Below are 20,876 nucleotides of genomic sequence, written 5' to 3' on the forward strand. Positions count from 1 at the left end.
CAAAACCATGAATTTATTTATTTTAAACATTTTTAGGCCAGTTTCTGTACCATGTTCTCTGAAATGCCATCATTCTCTCAGAAGTATCAATTTTTACATTTCAGAATAAACATTTTACATACTTTTAAATATCCAATGACTTCCTTTCTTCTCCTTCCATGGTTCATTTTACTTATCTTCCATTCCTGCATATTTTACTATACCCAATTAAATCTGTTCTCTATTTTTACATTGTTCAAACATTAATCACACTGATGAATTTATCTTAATGCTGCCAGTGTTTTCAGCTGCGTGCAATTATTTTCCATATATTCAATAAATATTTTCCACTCTTCTTTAAATATGTGTTCTTCTTGTTCTCTTATTCTATGTGTTAAGCCTGAAGTTCTGCATATACTAGCATCTTACGTAGCCAATCCTCTTTACCTGGGACCTCACTCACTTTCCATTTTGATGCTCACAATACTCGAGCCGCTGTTGTTGCATGCATAAAAAAACTTTTCTGACATCTGGGAATTTCTGTATGAATTATTCCCAATAAGAAGGACTCCAGTCTTTTCGGGAAGGTTATTTTAAACATTTTTTTTCAACTCATTATAAATCATTTCCCAGTACTAATTTACTTTTTTACATGTCCACCACACATGAAAAAAGTCTTTCCGTTTCCTTACATTTCCAACACATATCTGAGTCTACTTTATACATCTTAGCCAACCCATTTGGAGTTAAAGACCATCTATGGATCATTTTCAAATAGTTCTCTTTGAATGAATAACATGCATGAAATTTCAGATTATTTTTCCAAAGTTTCTCCCAGAGGTTTAAATCTATATTGTGTCCTTTATCTATTGCCCAGTGTGTCATTGAAGCTTTAACTAGTTCATCATTCATTTCCCAGTCTATTAAAAAGTTATATATTGTGTACAAAGGTTTATCCTTATTTTGTAACAATTCTCTTTCAAATTGTGAGCTTTGGTCCAAAAGTATCCACACTTTGAGAATGAGTTCACTATTAGAATAAAGGTAAAGGGACCCCTGACCATTAGGTCCAGTCGTGGCCGACTCTGGGGTTGCGGCGCTCATCTCGCTTTATTGGCCGAGAGAGCCAGCGTACAGCTGCCGGGTCATGTGGCCAGCATTACTAAGTGGCTTCTGGCAAACCAGAGCAGCGCATGGAAACGGCGTTTACCTTTCCGCCGGAGCGGTACCTATTTATCTACTTGCACTTTGATGTGCTTTCAAACTGCTAGGTTGGCAGGAGCAGGGACCGAGCAACGGGAGCTCACCCCGTCGCGGGGATTTGAACCGCCGACCTTCTGATCGGCAAGTCCTAGGCTCTGTGGTTTAACCCAAAACGCCACCCGTGTCCCACTATTAGAATAGAATAGGTCAAAATCAGCACGTTTAAATTAACTGGAAGGTAGTGTAGCCATTTTAAAACTCCAATGTGACCAGCCCCACTGTTACATTATGCAGTAACCATAGTTTCTGAACAGTCCTCAAAAGGTGTCCCACATGATGCAGGACGTTGCAATACTCTAAATGCATACATGGAGAACTGTGGTCAGGCTATCTTCGTTGTTGAGAAAGATAGCAGTTGGTGTGCAACCGTTAGCAAATGAAAGGTGCTTCATGCCACAGAGGTCACTTGGGTCTCTGAGGCTAACACCTCCATATTGGGAACCTGATTTTTCAGGTGGAGTACACTATCACCTGACAACAAACAGAACTTCTACCGCTTCACCTAACTATAACGAACAAGAGAAATTGAGCTTTATGCTATCAAAATATTGAGAACACCCCAGTCAGTAGATTTATATAGATGCTGTTCAACATGTGGAATAAAACCTGAAGAACACCATAGCATAACTCCCAATAAGCAGCCTTATAGTTGATCATCAAGGGAGCAGGAGCCCACAACATTATACACCAATTTCCACCAGCCAACCAGTTCATCAAGATATCATAGTGGATGGTACTGGACACCTCTGAGAGGTACAGGAAAATCAATAGGATTGCAATTTCTTACTCTCTCCTGACAAAGGAGGCACCACGGTGATCAAAGTTTCTGTGCAAACCCTAACCAAAAATGGATTTAGATAATCAGTGTCATTCAAGGGTGTCTGGAGTTGCGTGAACACCTTGTCCCCAAAAGGTACATTGGTAATTGGCAGGAAGCTGGCACAATTGTCTGGGTCCAGCATAGATTTTTTGATGTTGACAGAAAACTGCCTTATTTAATGTAGCAAAGACAACTATCTCACAAAGAGATGTTCATTTCATTATCTTTGGATTATTTCTGAATATTTAGGTGTTTGAAACTTATGGTCAGAATGTCACATTGGAGCACAGGGCTCCAAAGTATATTCCATTGTTAAAAAATGATTTTAATAATATAATTTTATTTGCAATTAAGATGCTTTATTTAAATGCAGAATTATACTTCCCTTAGTAACTTCCCAAACCCCCTTGATGAGGACTTCCACATTCCAACAAAGTGAGAAACAGTGTGATCCTGTGCATGTCGACTCAGAAGTAACTTCACCAAGTTCAGTAGAACTTGCTCCCAGGTAAGTATACAATGACAGCCTAAATTTATTTCCTATGGATTAAGAATTCGACATTTTTGGGCTGCTTCCACCAAATTAAGGCATTTACATGCTTTCACTTTCTTCCATGTAACATTCCTACATGGAAAACAATAGTTCTTCACAACAAACAGCTTACAAATATGAACAATACACATGTAAACTCACTAAAAATTGACTTTATGACATCTGTACTAGGATCCAACCATATCCTTACTGGTTCTGCTAGAAATTAGAGCAAGATACTAATTCTCACCTTCCATATTCTTTTCTGGACATGTTGGAGGCACATGGATACTTAGCCCTTGCGCAAATATTTGAGCACCCTACATCTACGCACAACCTGCTACCTCCTGCTGACTGCATTCATTTTTTCTTTCCTCAAGGACCTGTGCCACACAGAGCACATCCTTGCTAGCTAGACAATTGCAATAAGCTGCCTGGTGAGAGATCATAGAATTGTAGAGATAATGCAGCTCCATACAGCTAGCAGGTTGATATCCCCTGCAGACAAACTACGAGAGAGACAAATGACCTACCCACCTATCCTTGAATTGCTTGAGGATTTTGTTTGGTCTTCATTTTTAAGCAAACTGACTAGATTTGCACTTACCAGACTAATACGTGGATCAGAACGCAGTTATCCTTCTGTTTTCATACTTCTCCCATTTTGCAATACAGGTATCAGCTCAAAAAATGTACCAAAATGCACACAAAAATGTGTATTTTAGGATAAAATGCGTTCAAAATGTGTCTTTTATAAAAATAATAATACATTAATGTGATTATTTTTGCTTTTAAAAAATTGCAGATAGTTGCAGAAACAGATTTATGATCATATGTGAACCAACACAAACCAGAAACGTGTTGATCCATCCCTAATCTATAGATAGCAAGAAGTTTCCCAAACCTATGAAGCTATGTAACTCCTGAGCCACCCAAGAGCTAGGTTCATAAACTAAAAAAACACACAAATCTATTGGCCTAACACCTATAAAATCCTGAAGATCTATCTAACTAGCTGACTTAACATACAAAACATGAATATGTAAGCCATACCTTTACTTCAACACATTAAGTAAAAGATGACCTTAGAATAACAAACTAGAAAATCTTTTTCTGCAAGGTGTCTCATAGTCTGCTACATTTTTTTCCGAGTCAGCAGCTGCAGCAATCTAACTGGTAGATAGAGACCCTTGATGCTATAGCCTACATTCTGAGAAAGAGCAGCCAATCTAAAACACACTTAGGAAACATGGCCACAGTTGAAACCTTGAGACTTTTAAACCTCTGCAGGATCAGGATCTCAGCATCTTTGTCAATTGTTTAGCAATAAATCCACTTGAATGATCCTGCCACTGTTTTTGTTTTGTTTTGTTTTTTGCACTGTATTCTCACCCAGCTGCTACTGCTGGCCCTTAAATAATCATTGTCAAATAACTAAATTTCCGTTGAAGAACTGTCAACTCACTGAGTCTTCTAAGAACATATACCTGCTGCTTCAAGTTAAAGGACAAGTAAGGTAAAAGGTAATGGACCCCTGGACGGTTAAGTCCAGTCAAAGGTGACTATGGGTTGTGGCGCTCATCTCGCTTTTCAGGCCAAGGGAGCCAGCAGACAGCCTTCTGGGTCATGTTGCCAGCATGACTAAACCACTTGTGGCGCAACGGGACACCATGGAGAGTGCCAGAGCTCACATGGATTCGAACTACTGACCTTCCGATCAGCAAGCCCAAGAGGCTCAGTGGTTTAGACCACAGCACTATCCACGTCCCTAAAGGACAAGTGAGGGGTAGTGGGAGTTATGACAAAAGGAGTATGTATGGGAAGGAAACCCATCCTTTTCCTTGAATAGCTCCAATACTAGAAGTACAGCACAGAGAAAACCTCTTAAAGGAACGCAGAGAGATAAGGATGAGGAAGGGAGGTTTTCCTCCACACCCTGCATGCTCCTTGTCATGGAAAACCTCCCTGCCTGCTTTATAACTAAACCAGTAAGTTCATGTGCAACGACACACACACACATACACCTACCAGGCGCTCAGATTAGTAGCTTTGCAAATTCAACCAGAAAGCAAAACAAGAAACCCAGTCCAGAATTTCAAGCAACATTCCCCTTTGCCGCCTGGGGTTTAGGTCTTCCTTAGGAGATCCCACTCCAAGAAGGAGAGCCACATTCCAAACATCTCAAAGTTTGCTAAACAAATATTACAGCTAACTTAAATGGTCAGTTTACTACTCCCTACCTCAACACCTATGGTTTTTTTTAATTCCCCCCAGTGCAAATTGAGCCATCCTGGGAGTGGCTTGCAGATAATAATAGTATTTGATCCTCTAGGCTGCTACTACTCAAACCATTTCTAGCCACAAAAGCTTAATTATTGGTGGCTGGAAAAACATCTGTTCTGTTTGAATTACAGTCATACCTCGTGTTGCGTTCCACTCTTGTTATGGACTTTCAGCTTACGAACACAACAAACCTGGAAGTGTTTGCTTCCGGGTTCTCCGCCTGCACATGTGCAGAAGCGAACTGCGTGCTTCAAGCATGCGCAGAAATGCTCGATCGCACCGTGCACATGCGCAGAAGAGGCGCTCTAGTTGCAGACTTTTCGGGATGCAAACGGCACCCCAAAATGGATTAAGTCCACAACTAGAGGTACCACTGTATTAAGCACTTTTAAAAGAAAATTTGCAAATAAAACTCTAGCCAGTATTTTCCAGATACATGGCCTGCTACTGGACAATGTGTGATACTTAATGAATTAAAACCAAAGGGATAATTCATCTTCATGTGTAGCCACCATCAGAGAGGCGACGAATGATGTGTTCCTCCTTTCCCTCTTGGAGACCATGTACTGGCCATTACTCAGAGCAAAAGGCCAGCATGGTTCTAGTGTATCCAGACCTTCTGCACTATTCCAATGTAATGGCTGGTGCATATATGACAAAGAGGAGGAAGGAAAGAAGAGACATTTACCAGGCCTTATAAGAAACTCTCCACATGTGACAAAAGAAATCATGCCCCACGTCATTTGTATACCTTTGTCTTACCCATACATCAAATAGATTGCTGATACTTTGAAGATCAGACAATCCAGATATTAAGAGAGAACATAAAACAGACTCACCTAAAGCCACATATTTATTTACATTCAGTTTGAACTGAGATGCCAATTATCAAATACACATTAAAGATAAAATACTCATTTGATCTCGTCAATGGAATTTCAAATAAGTGAATTGTTCTTGTTTTAATCAAGTATGTATCTTAAATTATCCCATTTTCCTGGAAATTCAAAGACAACATGTCCAACTTCAAAAAAGATTTACAAATATGTCCTATGGACATTTAAATGGTTTGCTCTGCTATACGTCATGGTATTAAAAAAGGAGGCAGTGGCTATTTTATGTAATGAATTTGTGCTTGTACATTCAGATTGCACATGACTATTTAACAAGATACTTTAGCCCCTTCTGTGAAATTATATTTAGCTTTCATGCAACCCTGAATCATCCCTGAGGTGATGGAATGAAATCAATCTTACTTGCTCTCTCCCATTTCTATGTGTTTTGAAGAAGGATCACATAAAACTTCAGAATGTTTTGTTTGTTGCCCAAATGGCCACAAAGCATTTTTCACAACTCTATACCTATACCCCACCCCACCCCTAAGAGGTGCCCCCTCCCCCACCTGTGCCCCCCCAGCACCTCCAGGTCTTTGGGTTGGCTCTTCCAAGACGCCCTTGTTCACAGAGCAAAGTAATTTATTATTTCATAACTGTAGTCTACAACTTAAAGTTTCATCACTGTGAACAAACCTAATATTGCAACTAGATATGCTGAAGAATGAAGTTTTAATATTATTTTCACAATTTGGAATGAGATGAAAGATGCTACATCAATATAGCTAGATACAACACTTGGCCAGGAACCCTTTTTACATTTGTAAATTTCAGTGGATTAAGTGTTAGCATGTTAAGATCAGCACTACACCTCATCATCCTTTTTACTTGTATATGGTCATATCATATGGAAGTACCTTGTAAGAGATGAGGATGAAGAGGCTGGTGAGCTGTTAGAACCGCTGTCATTTCATCATGGTCTGATGGATGTATATACTCATAAATGCTATTACCGGTGAGTTCCACCTGTCAAGAATATATTGAAAACATTCAGAACTATAGCAGATTTTTTTTCCATTTAGTATTATTTTTCAGAGGTCTCTTGTATGTAATATACATATGATTTACAAATACCCCACTGCATTTCTAACACTCCTATCGTCTTCCTGGACCAAAAGCAGCTATCAACCAATAGCCATGATCTACAAGTTGTTTTGTCTTATCATGAGCAAAAAAGGTTCAATTGCAGCATACATACATGACTTGAAGACTGTGATCTATGTAAATACTAATTACACCAAAAAAGTATTCAGTATGACCCTACTTTGAGCTCTAGATTCAAACAGTTGTTGCTGGAGGAGATAACAATGAAATAGAATGTTTAGTTCCCGTGATTTTTCACAATGAAAAAAACCTCTAAGTGGCATAACCCCCTTTTAAAAAATGTGTGATCAAAGCTTGGCTGGAGGGTGGTAGGGGAGAAATGAATAGCCCCACTCATTTCTCAAAGGCTAATCAGAGTTTGGTCTTTTCCTAAAGGACTATGCTCACACAGCCCTGGCAGTGTGGCTGTTACATTGAGCTTGGGAACAGTGTATACATCATCCATTTGCACTCCTGATTCCTCAAACAATTGACATAGCTAGCTTTTCTATAAAGGTGAATTCACACCTTATGCAAATTTTACCATTTCAGTTAGCATTTAGTAGGTTAAAACTGCAAAACAGTCCTTTTTATCATGGTCTGGATAAGCTATTAAGAGTCACAGGTTCAACCGTTTCTTCCTGCTCTCCTCTTCCACCAATTAGTAAACTCCATGAGACTATAATTCTGATTGAGTTCCAACCAGAATTAGGACATTTAGGGTTGGAATGAAAAGCAGCTTTAACAAGTTTGTGAATTAGACTTCACAGTTCTCAGTAGTTAACTAGTTAACAACAGGTCTAAATTTAAATATGTGGTTGAACTCATGTGTTTTCTACAAGCATGTGCCTTGCTTTACTGAATTAAGGCATAGATTCATTTAGAGATTGGAATCTCAACCAATTTAAAGTTTTAAAAGCTGTCCCTCAGTACATTTTATAAGCCAGAGAATGCAGTCTTTCATCTGGCTAACAGCTATGTGAATGCTTATTAATGTTTACCAAATGTATACACAATAGCTATGTGAAAAATTCAATCTTGTCCTGTGGGCCTTCATTCCAGTTTTGAGGAAACAAGTGGTATATAAGCAGGGGCAGATCCACCCACATGGAAACAAGTAGTAGTATCAGTTTGTATCTCTGTGTCCTTTCCAAGAAGGAAGAATTATCCTGAATCAGACCTAACATAACACAGCTCTCTGTTTCTAGCTTTGTTGGGAGAGAGGCTGTAAAGGCAAAGAGGCAGTGTTTTACCCAAAGCCATTCTTCCAAAATATATTTTCCTACTTATTGTTCTCAAAAGGAAAAGGGGGTAAAGAAAGAAGGTAGAGTATTGCAGACAGGAGAGTGAAGGAGGCAACACAGTTTGCACAATGAACATTTTTAGGGAGTGAAGGATAGAAACTGGAAAGGGGAAAAGGTGGTTTGAAAAGGCAGAATAGGCAGCTATAGTAGAAATTAGAGACAGAAAGAACTTGGGGAAGGGTAGAACAGACATAGTCATACCTTAGTCTCTTAACAAGGCATCGCATGTATAGAATTACCTCTTTACCTATACAGTATTGGCGCACAGAAAAAGTGAGGGGAATCCTCTCCCCAGAATACCAAAACAGTCAAAAGTTTTTAAAGAGTGCTCCTATACCTCACATACCTCCTTGCCATGCCTGCATTTAGGGATCTGCTACTACTAACACAACTAGTTGCTTTCTTTTACTCTATTTTTTCCACCAAAGAACTCCCTCATTCTAGTGGTGTCTGCTTTCATCTGAGAGTCTCAGAGAAAAGCAGATGTCACCAAAGCAGAGCACTTTTGAAAAGAAATGAGAAGTTACTTTTAAAAATAGCTAGAAAATTGGTTTTTACTGTGTAGGCAACTCGAGAATAAGGTGTCATATCAGGGACAAGTCTAGTAAGAGGTCTTTTCTAATCACAGAAAAGAAAATTATTTCAAAAGGTCCAACAATGACAAAAATGGTCCTGCAAAAAACCTTAGTGCCCAATTGTTAATTGCCTCTGAGGAAACGGCAAGCAGGTTGCTTCTGCTGCCTTGCCCTTCCCCTCTTAGTGGTGCCTAGGCAATACGATTCCAGACTCTACCTCAGGTCCCTTGCCCTATCAGTGAGTTCATAAATAGTTACATACCATTCTTAAATCTTTTTTAAGATAAATAACAATCTGTCTCTAATTAATAAAAGTCCAAGCAAATATGTGGATCTTCGCTCAAGGCTACAAGGAGAAGCCTACAAAATGAAGCTGGCAAGCGAATACTGACCCACCATGCACTTTAAGGCCCACATGGGAGCATTCTGTAAGAGCCACTCCACACATGAAAATAAACACCCTCTTTACTGTTTACTGAATCAGCAGTACTTCACACAGGTTTCAGGGGGGGAAAACATTTCCATGATAGTGGGAACATCCAGTGTTGATAAATGGCACAATCCTCTACATCAGAAGGAAATCGCACTGAGTTTAAGTGGTATATGATTGCAACCTAAGGTTGCTAAATAATAACTTTTCAAACCATTAAACATGGGCTAATTACAAGTTTTGGGCACAAATATTTCAAAATGCTGTATCACATCCCAATTCAGCTTGCTAACAGAAATAGAATTCCTTTATTCTAAACACATGTACTTGAAAGTAAATCCCATTGTTTTCAGTTGAACATACATTTAAGAAATTGTTAGTTACCTTTAAAATGAACAAATGTAACAGTGCCCTAAAACCCCAAACACTAACGTTTGAGCAGAACAGTAGTAAACCTGGTTTTATGAGTTCTACCATAAACATATAAAACGCTTTACTGAAAAGGCCACAAGGCTGGCAAAACTCAAGAAAAATTGCCTGAATTCCATGTGAACACTCATAAATCTGCTCCCTTTTTATTTTTTCCTAAAGCACATTTACTATAAAACTCAGGTTTCCTCTGTTTTCACAGCAGCTAACACTGCAAGTGGAGAGGCTGCTGTTGCACTCAGTTCCTGCTTGTGGACTTCCTATAGGCATCTGGTTGGCCACTGTGAGATGGATGGGCCTTTGGTCAGATCCAGCAGTTCTTATATTCTTACTGCATACAATTCAAAACACAGACTGGAAATTTCCACTTTCTCCCCAGAGATCTATACCACTGCTCTGGCCAATGGCCATTTGCAACAACACCCAGCTAGGAATAGGCAGCACTTGCTATAATTGTATGATAAGTGGACTATGCTGTATCCAGCTTCCAGGGGGCTTTAGTAGCACAAGGGAGAGTAGAGTTAGCAAAGCACTTTTGTGGACTGCATTCTTAGTTTCAAAATGCATATAAGTAACAAGCAAAATGCAAAGTTTTTCCTTTACAGTGATAAGCTGTGTGAATTATTTAACTTAAAAAAAAAAACTAAAATCAATTCAAAGGAAGAACATCATCATTCAATAGGGGGACAGAACTTGCTCCTACCTGTGATAAGCCTAGATGAACAGAAGCAGTTTCTGAGATATACATTATTTTGCCATCAGATGCTACCACAAAAACAAACCCATCCAGAGTCTGCAAAAGAGAAAGAAATATAATAAAATCTTACCACTTACAATATACAGTCAAGTTGCTTGTGATAATTTTTTTTTATTTCCCCCTACAGAAGAACATATATTTTAAAACATATTACCCAATTTGGCTTGATGAAGACTAGGTTAGGTTGATTAAATATGTGTATCACTTCCCACTAAAACATCCCAAAATGATTTATAAGCAGGTAAAATAAATAATCAAATTAAGTATACAATAATAAAATTAAAACAGATTAAAAACAGATTTAACTGTATTATATAATTGGTGCTGCCCAATTACTATTATACACACACTATAAAAAGTTAAATCTAACTCATTCTCCCCTTACATATGCTAGTTTTACAGCGGCAGCAAATTTAACATTCTCATGTTGATATTGGGTTATTATAGTACTTAGCAAAAATCCTGAGTTCTTATGGGGGAAACCAATCCCAATTAATTGGTAGAAATAACTTATCACTATTTACAGTTTTAATGATTCCTGAGTGATGTTTTACATTCTTCTGACTATTTTTATTAAGAGTTTTGTGTGCACAGAATAATCTGACAAGTGGCTCCTTTGAAACTTGTAATGAAAATGAAAAGAACATGAATGTTTCATAAAATAAGTTTTATGAAACCATAATTTCAAAAATGATAGAAGGGAAATCCCTTGAAAGTTACAACTACCTTATATAATTGTTCACAAGTAATTCTGCAATATGATACTTTGACTGATTTCATAGTTATTGCTTGGGACCTAATATTGCATATTTTAACCAATAAGATAAAATGAAGGCTCGGCAAAAATGTAAGTATATTGTTGTATTTTAAAAACACTAATCCTGATCACATGAGTAAATTTAAATCTGCTTCCAAACACCATTTTGAGGATTTGGGTATGAGTCACAAAAGGAAAGGCATCTCAGTCCCAGAAACATGTATTTGGAAACAAGCTCTGCTGATTTCAGGGAAGAACCTTAATGCACTAGAATACCATTTCATATGCAGCAGGTCCCAGATTTAATCCCTGGCATTGCCTTTTGAAGAATCTCAGGTAGCAAAGTAGGTAAAGTTCAAAAAAGCCTGCCAATCAGAATGGAGCAATGATTTGAGAGAGGTGCCACAGCTGACAGCAGAGCATCAAAGGTCTCAAGTTAAATTGCCAGTTAAAGCATCTCAGGTAGGCAGGCTGAGAAAGACCTCTCTCTGTCTAAGACCTTAGAAGTTACTGCTTATCAGAGGACCAAATGTTCATTAAAACAAAACCCACCTCTACACAAGTGTGATTAGACTATAAGAATTCTCCATATGGAGGGAAAGAGGTCTACATTTGAAAAGGGAAATGTATTTCTAAATACTGTACATAGATAAAACAATTGCCTTTTATATTTACTAGTTCATATTTTAAGATGCTGGAACAAAAGGAAAGTAATAAAAGTCTGCAACAGAGGGGCAAGTTCAATGTTACCCCAATAAAAAATATTCCAAATTATTCTCTGACCTACTCTACTTTTACAGCATGTAATTAGAACCAGATTACTCTTTGGTTTCATTCCCGCCCCCCTTCTTCTGAACATAAACAAAACTTTGTAGCAGTATTAACATGGGGAAGAAATCACTGCTTTCTTAAATAAAACATTGCTTTAAAACATTCCTCATAAACTAGCAATTTGTTCCCCGATGTTATAGTTAGGCTGCATTGGCACTTCCATTAGAAAACCTTACTTTTAGTGGCTCTTTAAATACATGGCACTCCCCTCCCTTCTTTGCTCAAAGGTGAAAGCACACATATTTTCAGTAAAGTAGCTGCATGTCTTAAAACAACATTTATAATTCATAAATAACTGGACATTTTAAATAGTATTACATCATTATTTTGTGTTAAACACAATTTGAAAATAGTAAATTAAGAAGTTGCAGGTATGTTATAAATATTAAATATTGCAAACCATCTCAAGCATAAGAGGTAAGATACACATTTTTAAATAGCTAGCAAATAAATAGATGTCACTAAGCTTCTTACTGTGTGCCAAACTATATTTTTGAAAGATTAATTTATATCACATTTTGTTTAAACATATATTGGACTTGCAGGTTTTGGTGTCTTCGGGTGTCTTCCCGTGTAAGAGTTGGGGTGTCTAGGCGACGTTTCGACGAGGTCTCACTCGTCATCTTCAGGCTGGTGCTTTCGGCTTCACCAGCCTGAAGATGACGAGTGAGACCTCGTCGAAACGTCGCCTAGACACCCCAACTCTTACACGGGAAGACACCCGAAGACACCAAAACCTGCATTCCTGTACCCGTGAAAATCTACGAAAGCATATATTGGACTTTTGTCGACAAATATGTTCTAAAAGTTTTTTTTCTTAAAGTATACACTATTTTTCATGAAGTTGACTTTCTATGTAACAACATTATGACAAATAAAGTATACTTTAAGGATGTGGATTTCTGTTTTCATTAAAGTTACTTTCAAAACAGGTTACATTCCAGCAAAAAGTTCATTATACACCTCATTCTACATTAATGCCAAAGCATTTGTTAATGTATTACAATTATATACACCCCACTATCCAATGGAAATTAGTGAAAATAATGAATAAGATATGGAAACCTTTATCATAGTGTCTGCTTATTCAAGTTTCAGAAGGCCCTGCAAATGTCATCTGCTAGTAAAATGTGGTTGAAAAGTTTAAGAACCAAGGGTGCAACACTAACCCCCTTACCTAGGAGTAAACCCCATTGAATTAAATGGGAATTACTTCTGAGTAGACATGGTTAGAACAGTGGCATAAAGCATAACTCAACCCTTACCTCCTATTTTCAGGGCTACCTTTACCAACATGCAAAAAGGTTACAATAGTGAGTGTAAGATGAATTATAGTAGTTTTGAAAAACAGTTTATTGTTTTATTTTTCCAGTTTCACCTACTCAAGGCTGCATTTCTCTTTATTATACCTGTAAAATCAGGAGGAATTTACTAGCAAAAAAACCTTTTGTGAGGTGAGCACACGCATGATACCCTTTGCAGCATTGGGACTTACACAATAGAGAGAAGCAGAATTCCAAAGTGGATCAACCAGATTTTGAACAACTGTATTTTCAGGTGCTAACGTCAATGGAAGATCTAATCCAGATGTTCTCCTCCCACCACAGGAGCCATGCGTTCTTTTAAAGGTTTTCCCTACTGAGCAATGAGTGAACTGAAATCTCCCATTAAAAATGCATGTTTGTGTATAGCTATAGATATGCAGCTGTTTAAAAAGAGCCTATTGCAGCACATATAGATTGACTGAAATTCGTGTATATGCAAGCATATATTATAAATTACAAGTCACTAGGGTTTCTTGCCCATTTATGCCACTTGATTTATGGTTGTCCTGCAAACACAAGATCCTCTCATTCTTTTATTTTGCATTAACCCATTCATTGCCACTCCCTAATTCTGTACTCCCAAACCATAATAAACCCGGACTGGAAGTCCCAATCTACCCCTAAGAAGAGGGAGCTGGCCAGCATGTGCCCAATTTCTCTGCGACAGGTTTGTTCACAAGCCACAGTTACTAGACTCATGGACCATCTCTTCCCTTTCTCCTTTGAAACAAAAAAAGGCGGCTCTCTCCAGGGGACCGAGCCTTGGGTTTGGGGGCGAGATCTAGTGTTTTAACGCAACGAACTCCTGAAATAACACAAACAGTATTGAAGAAGCAGCACGAATCGCAGACACTCTACCTGAAGCAAATGCGAGCCCAGCTCCTTCGCGACATTATCCAAGGGGCCTAATCTGCTCGGCTGGCCCCAGGCGTCTCCCAGACCTAGAAAAGGAACCGAGAAGCCTCAGTTAACGCACATGAATACAGTTCATCTGAAGCACTAGCGGGAGGTGCAATTTGGCCTTTTTCCTCTGCAGCAGAGGGAGAGAAGCAGCGTAACATTGGCTGGGTCATATTAGGGGGAGCTGGGCCTCCCTGCCCTGCCTGTGCAGTTCCCCGAGCGGGTTTCTCGGCGAGTTAGGTGGTCTTTTCCTCAGGAAAGTTAGCTCCATGACATTAGGGTTTAGATTCAGCTGAAGGCCGCCACGTTGCGAAAGGGCCTGGCCGGCCCACATGTTACTCAGGGTTCGGTTGCCATTTTAGAGCTGGGGGTGATCCCCCACAAAGTAACATAAGCCTCCCTGAAATCGGCCGAGGGGACCTCGCTAAAGACGCCCTGAAAAAGAGTTTTGTACTCTCCCCTCTTCCCCCACACCGCCCCCGCCATCTTCCCACAAGCCCTTGCGAAGGGAGGCTACGGAGGCAAAAGGCAGCCCAGCTATGCAGTATTATTGCCTTGGTGCTTTTAAGTGCAAACGTTTGGTCCCTTCACTCAAACCCCCGCTGCTGTCGCTTCGGCAAATCCATCCATTTGCCCCTTTCACAAATCCTTCCGATTCAAGACCTCCCCACCTATATAACTTGACTTTGGGCGGAACGGTTTGCTAGCAAACCGTGCAGCTCCTGTTAATTGGACATATTATATCCCCCCTTTAGATTTCTAAGAAATAATCAGTTAGACCCAGTGAAATCAATGAAGTTATTTATTTTAATGGGTCTATGCTGTACATAACTTGAACGTAACTTTTCCGCCTTTTCTCCTGTGAGGGAAAATTCCCTCAGCCGCGTGAAATCCCCTCGTTTCCTCTACCCTCGGAAGTCCCTTCAGCAGGAAGTCTAGACTGAGGGTAGATGGGATCTCACGCTACTTATCCCGGGCACGGATCTCCTTCAATGTTACACATTTAATCAATATGAAAATAGGTTCTTGATTATGAATGGCATTGCTCGGACCCACTTCCTGACCCACTGAGAGGTTGACCAACTACCACAAAAGTAGTGGGATGTTAGGAGTAGTAGTAGAATAAATCAGATAATAGGGCTGTCGCTTTCGTAGACAACCTCCTAACCGCTTATTCTTTAAGGGGACCGATACACCTTAGCGCTCACACTCCTGGTTGTCTGTAGAGCGTGGACCACTGCTTCACTTCGGCTGCTTTTAAAATAATAATTATTCTTTAAATAGTGATCGACACCGTGCTCTGTGTAAGCGGATGGCCGAAGCCTCTTTCACCAAAGAGAGGTCATAACATAATGCCCTTAACTTCAACACGGCCATTTCAGAACCCCTCGAACAGGATTCGGGTCAAAACAAAATGAGTACTCCAGACGGTTCCTCGGAAATCCTGTCCCCCCCCAACCCCGACATTGTCCTCGGGAAACTCGTCTCTCCTAAATTACTAGCAGTAACGAAAGCAGCAGTCCATGTGCAAAAGCCACCGAAACCAACAACGCCACAGGTTGCATCACAGAAGAATAATTCTGTTTGCAGAATCCTCCCAAGGTTTCAGTTCTAAGCTAAAAATGTGCCACAAGTCATCCTGTAGGTAGGGAAGGAAGACACGTACCCCGCCAGGCCACCGTTGAAGATGTCGGGGCTTTGGCCTGCCCATTGGACCCTAGAAGCCCCAGCCCAGCCCCTCGAACAGCAGCTGCAACGGCACTCTATATGTACCCAGTACATGCTTTCCTGGCCCAAATCTTTATGCTGAAAGAATGTTCAGAGACTAAACATGCGATTTGGGTGTATACTGGCATAGTATATAAACCTTAACTCATAATATTACACTACACACGCTATACCTTTAAAGCATATTCAAACCACACACACACACACACACACACACAGCCATGGCTTCAAGTTTCAACAAAGAAAGGATATTCCGAATCCGACTCAACGTCAGGAAGAATTTTCTGTTCAACAGTGGAACGGACTGGCTACCTCGGAAGGGGGTGGACTCTCCTTCCTTGGAGGTTTTTAAGCAGAGGTCGGATGGCCATCTATCATGGATGCTTTAGTTGAGCTGCCTGCATTGCAGGGGGTTGGACTAGATGACCCCCGGGGTCCCTTCCAACTCTACAGTTCTATGAAGAACCCCACAAACTGCATTTTACCCCTCACTGAACTATATTTTCGAACTACAGTTCCCATGATTCCTTGGGGGGATGTGATCTGTGCTTTAAATATCTGGTGTGTACTGCAGCCTACATAGATTGTACACACTATAATCTCTCCCACGCCCTTCGCCCCTTCTCTCCAGTCCCACTCTGCTCTCTGCTAATAACAGTTTTGTGACACGGAATGAAAGATTTGCATGAAGGCTTGGTTTAAATTGTGCTGCAAAAGACCGCTCCGCCCGGAGCTAAATCAGAAACAAGTTGCTCTGAAATCGGCTTTTAATAAGACACAAGAGAGGCGTGAAGGTCTTGTTCTCCCCTGGGCATCTCTTTCCTTTGAATCCTTATCCGTCTGTCTGGTACAATATTGCCTGTGTAACTGGGTTATTATCACTTTTATACGGTGTAATTAATTAATTAATAGATAGCACCAACTCGTACAACACCTCATATATGATAAGGGGTTGGTGCGATCTAGGTGTGTAAATATGATTTTGGGGCAGTTTCACAAGAGGAGAAAATCTTATTTTGTCTGAGCGCCACCAGATTATGAGTGCCTGATTCACAACGGGGGCACATTTCCTTTATCCAATGCTGGAGAGCATGGTTTTGGTCACATCTCTGTGCAGCAATAGCTCCATAGTAGAAGAGATTAATGATAATGATGTATATGACTTTAGAGCGCCACAAAAAGACAGAATTTATCCCGTTAACCCTAGCAAAAGGGCTGTAGAAAGCAATCTTCCCGCTTCCTCACAAGAAGTAAGGAGATGGTACACCCCTCTTAACCCAGATTAGCTATTCCAGAGTAACTATCAAGGCCTGGTACCTTCCTTGTCCAGAAGCATTGTAAACACACCGTAACATATTCGTGGTTACACAATACTCATCTTAATGAGAAGTTATTAACTTTTCTTCGCACTCACAGAATGGGTTTTTATTTCCACCCTTTCCCTGTATGTCTGTGAGTGCTGCGGGGATGCTAACCAACGTCCGTATGCAGAACCAAAACCTGGTAATTATTTCGGATTAATTTGCGTGGAGGGCTAATACCATTTTGCACACATGGCCAGTCCATGCGGGAGGCGGGGGACAGTTGGTGGGATATCCGCAAGTTTAATTAAGGTGACTGCGGTTAAGAATAGCCAAAGGTCACTCATGTGGTGGTTCTAGCACAAGTTCACTTTCAGTCCTCAAGGCCGGGATAAGCGCTGCCTCTTCCGAGGCTCCTAAAATGCTCGCCTAGGCTTGCGGCGCTCGCTCCATTCATTCCACTGTGAATTCCGCGTGGCTCCCAGAAAGCACAGCGAAGAGCCCCGTGGAATCCGTGGCCGCGCCTCCCTCCTGTCATTCTCCAGCTCTGCCTGCGGGTGGCGCACGAGATATTCATATTCTTGCTTTTCTCTTCCGGAGACTGGAGCCTTGACCCCAGGCAGGTAAATAGAGGACAAATGCGATCTGCCCTATGGAGGTGTGGGGGAAACCAAAGCTGCACCTTTTCTCTGGTGATCCCGGCAGAGCCTTCTTTCCAAGGCTGTTTAAAAAGGGTTTCTTGCTGATGTGAACTGCTCCTTATCTTGTGCAGGAGGGGAAGGAGAAAGGGACTCGTCAGTCAGCCTTTCCCGCTGCACCTGCTCCCAGGGTCGCTGCGCTGGAGACACTGCGAGACAAGCTCGGAATCGGAGCGGGAAATACATGCATGCGTCTGACTGCCATCCAGCGCCATGCAAATTCGTGGAGAAGTGCAAACCCCTTTACGCTCACAGTCCGAAAGAGCATGCTCCTCGAGAAGCAACGCCTTTTGGGCAGCAATGGGATTCACTCGAGAGTACATTGTGCTGCAAGAATATTTACAGAAATCAACTGGGTTCCGAATTACACAGCGGTGTGTTTTTGTTTTGTTTTGGATTTTTTTCTTCTTTTTTGTTAAAGCTAAGACTTGGCTTTAACAGGTTTATGGATTGAGCCATCCCCACATTCAAAGAGGCGTCCGTTCTTTCGAGCAGATGAGCCAGCCATTGTTCGCCGGCTTTTCAAGACCCGCAGCTCGGTACCTGCTTTCTCGCCTGCTGCGCCGCGCCTGCTAATTATACAAGCTGATGCAGAGCCATGAGCACTTGGTGCCCCGTCCACTTTTTCTGCTAATGAGGGAACTGCATGCAGTGGGAATGCACAGGGCGCGGGGGGTGCAGGCAAGACTGCGTTGTAAACACCGTATCTTGAAGAAGTGATGTCACAAAGATATAGAAATTAAGAGCCACACTCCCATCTTTTAAAAGGAAAAGATATAGCTATCATAAAATTCCTGAACAACATGAATGGGAGACCTTCCATCGACTCACTGTGGTTTAGATCGCGCCCCGGGCGTTGCCAAATGAGGGAAGCACTAGAGAGAGAAATCAAACATCGTTTTATATTAAACATCTGTTAACTGACAAGCTAGTGTTTAAGTGGCTCTGCGGGGTTCACTGTCTCTTTGCGTTTCTTTTTCTTTATTCTCCCCATCACATTGTGGTACGAGTTTATCAGCATGTTCAGAGTTATTTCTACATGCACCTTTTGTCTGAATAACTATCGCCTGGGCTTCAGTAAATGCTGTCTCATAAACCTTTTAACCTCTTTGTACAAGCAAATCGTGTTGTTTTTTCTTTAATAATCAAGCAGAACCCAGCTGCATTTTGAGGAAGACATGAATCCATTGTTGCATTTCCCAAGGAACAGAATGTAGATTTATTTGCTACTGCTCTCCACTACTACTTATCTCAAAGCATTTTCCAGAGGGCTACAAATTCCATTCCCACGTATACCCGTTACGTCTTTATACATAGAAATGCTGTCTTAACTCGGTTAGAAAAATATATAGAAATACACAGAAACGTTGCCAAGTCCATCCCTGGGCGTGACATTCAACCAAGGCATCAGCAGTTTCAACTTTGTTGTCATCCTGGCAGCCATAAGTACATCATAAGAACGGCCAACAGAGTTGGCAAAATGCTTAATCTTTGTTTGTGAGTGTGTGTTTTTATGCTAATATGTCTGCTGACGATCAGGAAATACAAAGCATGTTTGTTCTTTGAGCCAATTGATCTATGCACCAAAATCCGCCAGACGGGCTCCTTTGCATTGTATCATTTGACATTAGTTGCGGGATTCCCGAAGATTTTTAAGTGTTGCAAGATTCTCTCCAGTACAAAACTGAATTCCTCCAGTCGCATTGTCAACGGTGACGGCAGAGCTTAAAGGCAGAGTTCCATAGTCCCACTCACAAAATCAGTAGGGGGCTGATATCAAAACGCACGTTATTAGCATTCAGAGACGGGACCATATAAGACCAAAGTCTAAAACTGCCCCACTGCTCCCGCCAATAAAGCTCAGGTGCATGTCGCCAGAGAGAGCTCGATCCAAAAAACAATGAAGCCGAAGTGTTTAGGCTAATGCTGACAGAAACTGCGACATTAGCTACTTAAAACGCAATCCTGTGAGTGTTTACTTGGAAGCACAGTCAGTATTCAGTGAGGTTCAGTGTGTGTCGCCAGTGATGTAGCGGTGAATACTGAAGTGCGGGCGATCTTCCTGGCAACCCCATCTCCATGTCCCTTCATGGACATAGCCAAGGGAGGGCAGGGGAGCAGCTGCCCCCCCATCAAGTAAAACAATAGAAATACTTAAGTAACTGACCAATCACTTCGGTTCTGCCCCGCTCCCCACAAAAGTGCTCCCCGCAACAAAAGCCACGTGCCCCTCCTAAGGCAAGACAACAAAGCTGCACCTTTGACCAATAGAGAAGTTATGGTCAGTATCAAACCTCTCCGCCTTACTTTACAAACAGGCTGATGAAAGCGTTTCGGAGGAGTCAAAAGCTCCTTCGCTGTTTTGTGACATTTTGTTTGGTCATAATAAATAAAGGGACTCCGACATTTCTTCGAAGCAGAAGTGGGCTGCTTAATCCTTTAGCTTGCATCCTAGTGTAACCTCTACCTCTTCTTCTTATTATTATTATTCTATTTATCGTACATGGTGAGGGTTTTCCCCCTCGGAGAACAGCTCCTTTATTTGGCACGTAGAGGATTGGCTTGGCAAATAACTCCCAGAAGACATGAAAGAAGGAGCAGGGAGGAGGCTGGTCGTCCTTGCTTGCCTTTCCCTGCTCTGCTGCTGTAGCCTCTATTGAGGAATGACCGCCGAGGTGACTTCCTCTTTACATCTCCATCCTAAACGGCTGCCTTAAAAGAAACAGCCAGTTTTGCTACACTTGACGATTCAACTAAGCTCAGCTGAGTCTCTCCTCTTCCCCTTTTCCCAGATGAACTGTTATCTTCCCGGCATGTGGGAAGATTGCTGTCGTTGTTTAGTATTTGATGAACTGAGTACATATTTTAAAGGTCCGCACCCCAGTCCCCACCACCTCCCTTCTCCTCTTCCCACCAGATATATGAGACACGGGGATGGGGGAGAGTCTTCCAACGACAGGAAACCTTTCGAGCCGGCTTTGAACCTTC

The 20,876-nt window shown here is 41.1% G+C and overlaps 1 protein-coding gene across 3 annotated transcripts in view; it reads right to left on the reverse strand.

Moving 5' to 3' along the window:
* The window catches only part of SIM2 (SIM bHLH transcription factor 2), a 51,113-nt gene that overhangs the window by 17,220 nt on the left and 13,017 nt on the right, over positions 1–20,876 (reverse strand). Inside the window, exons 1-4 of one of the 3 annotated variants that reach the window (XM_083500189.1) lie at positions 15,218–15,951; positions 14,120–14,202; positions 10,295–10,384; positions 6,628–6,736 (exon numbers count right to left, since the gene is read on the reverse strand). In XM_083500189.1, the coding sequence (XP_083356315.1) occupies positions 6,628–6,736; positions 10,295–10,339 (154 nt within the window). In that variant the 5' untranslated portion in view covers positions 10,340–10,384; positions 14,120–14,202; positions 15,218–15,951. Of the gene's footprint in view, positions 1–2,844; positions 3,484–6,627; positions 6,737–10,294; positions 10,385–14,119; positions 14,203–15,217; positions 15,952–20,876 lie in introns of those variants that run through there. The other 2 variants (XM_083500188.1, XM_083500190.1) reach the window with 2 other exon arrangements.

The sequence above is a fragment of the Podarcis liolepis genome, assembly GCF_965112155.1.
Source record: "Podarcis liolepis genome assembly, chromosome: 4".
Classification (NCBI taxonomy): Eukaryota; Metazoa; Chordata; class Lepidosauria; order Squamata; family Lacertidae; genus Podarcis; species Podarcis liolepis.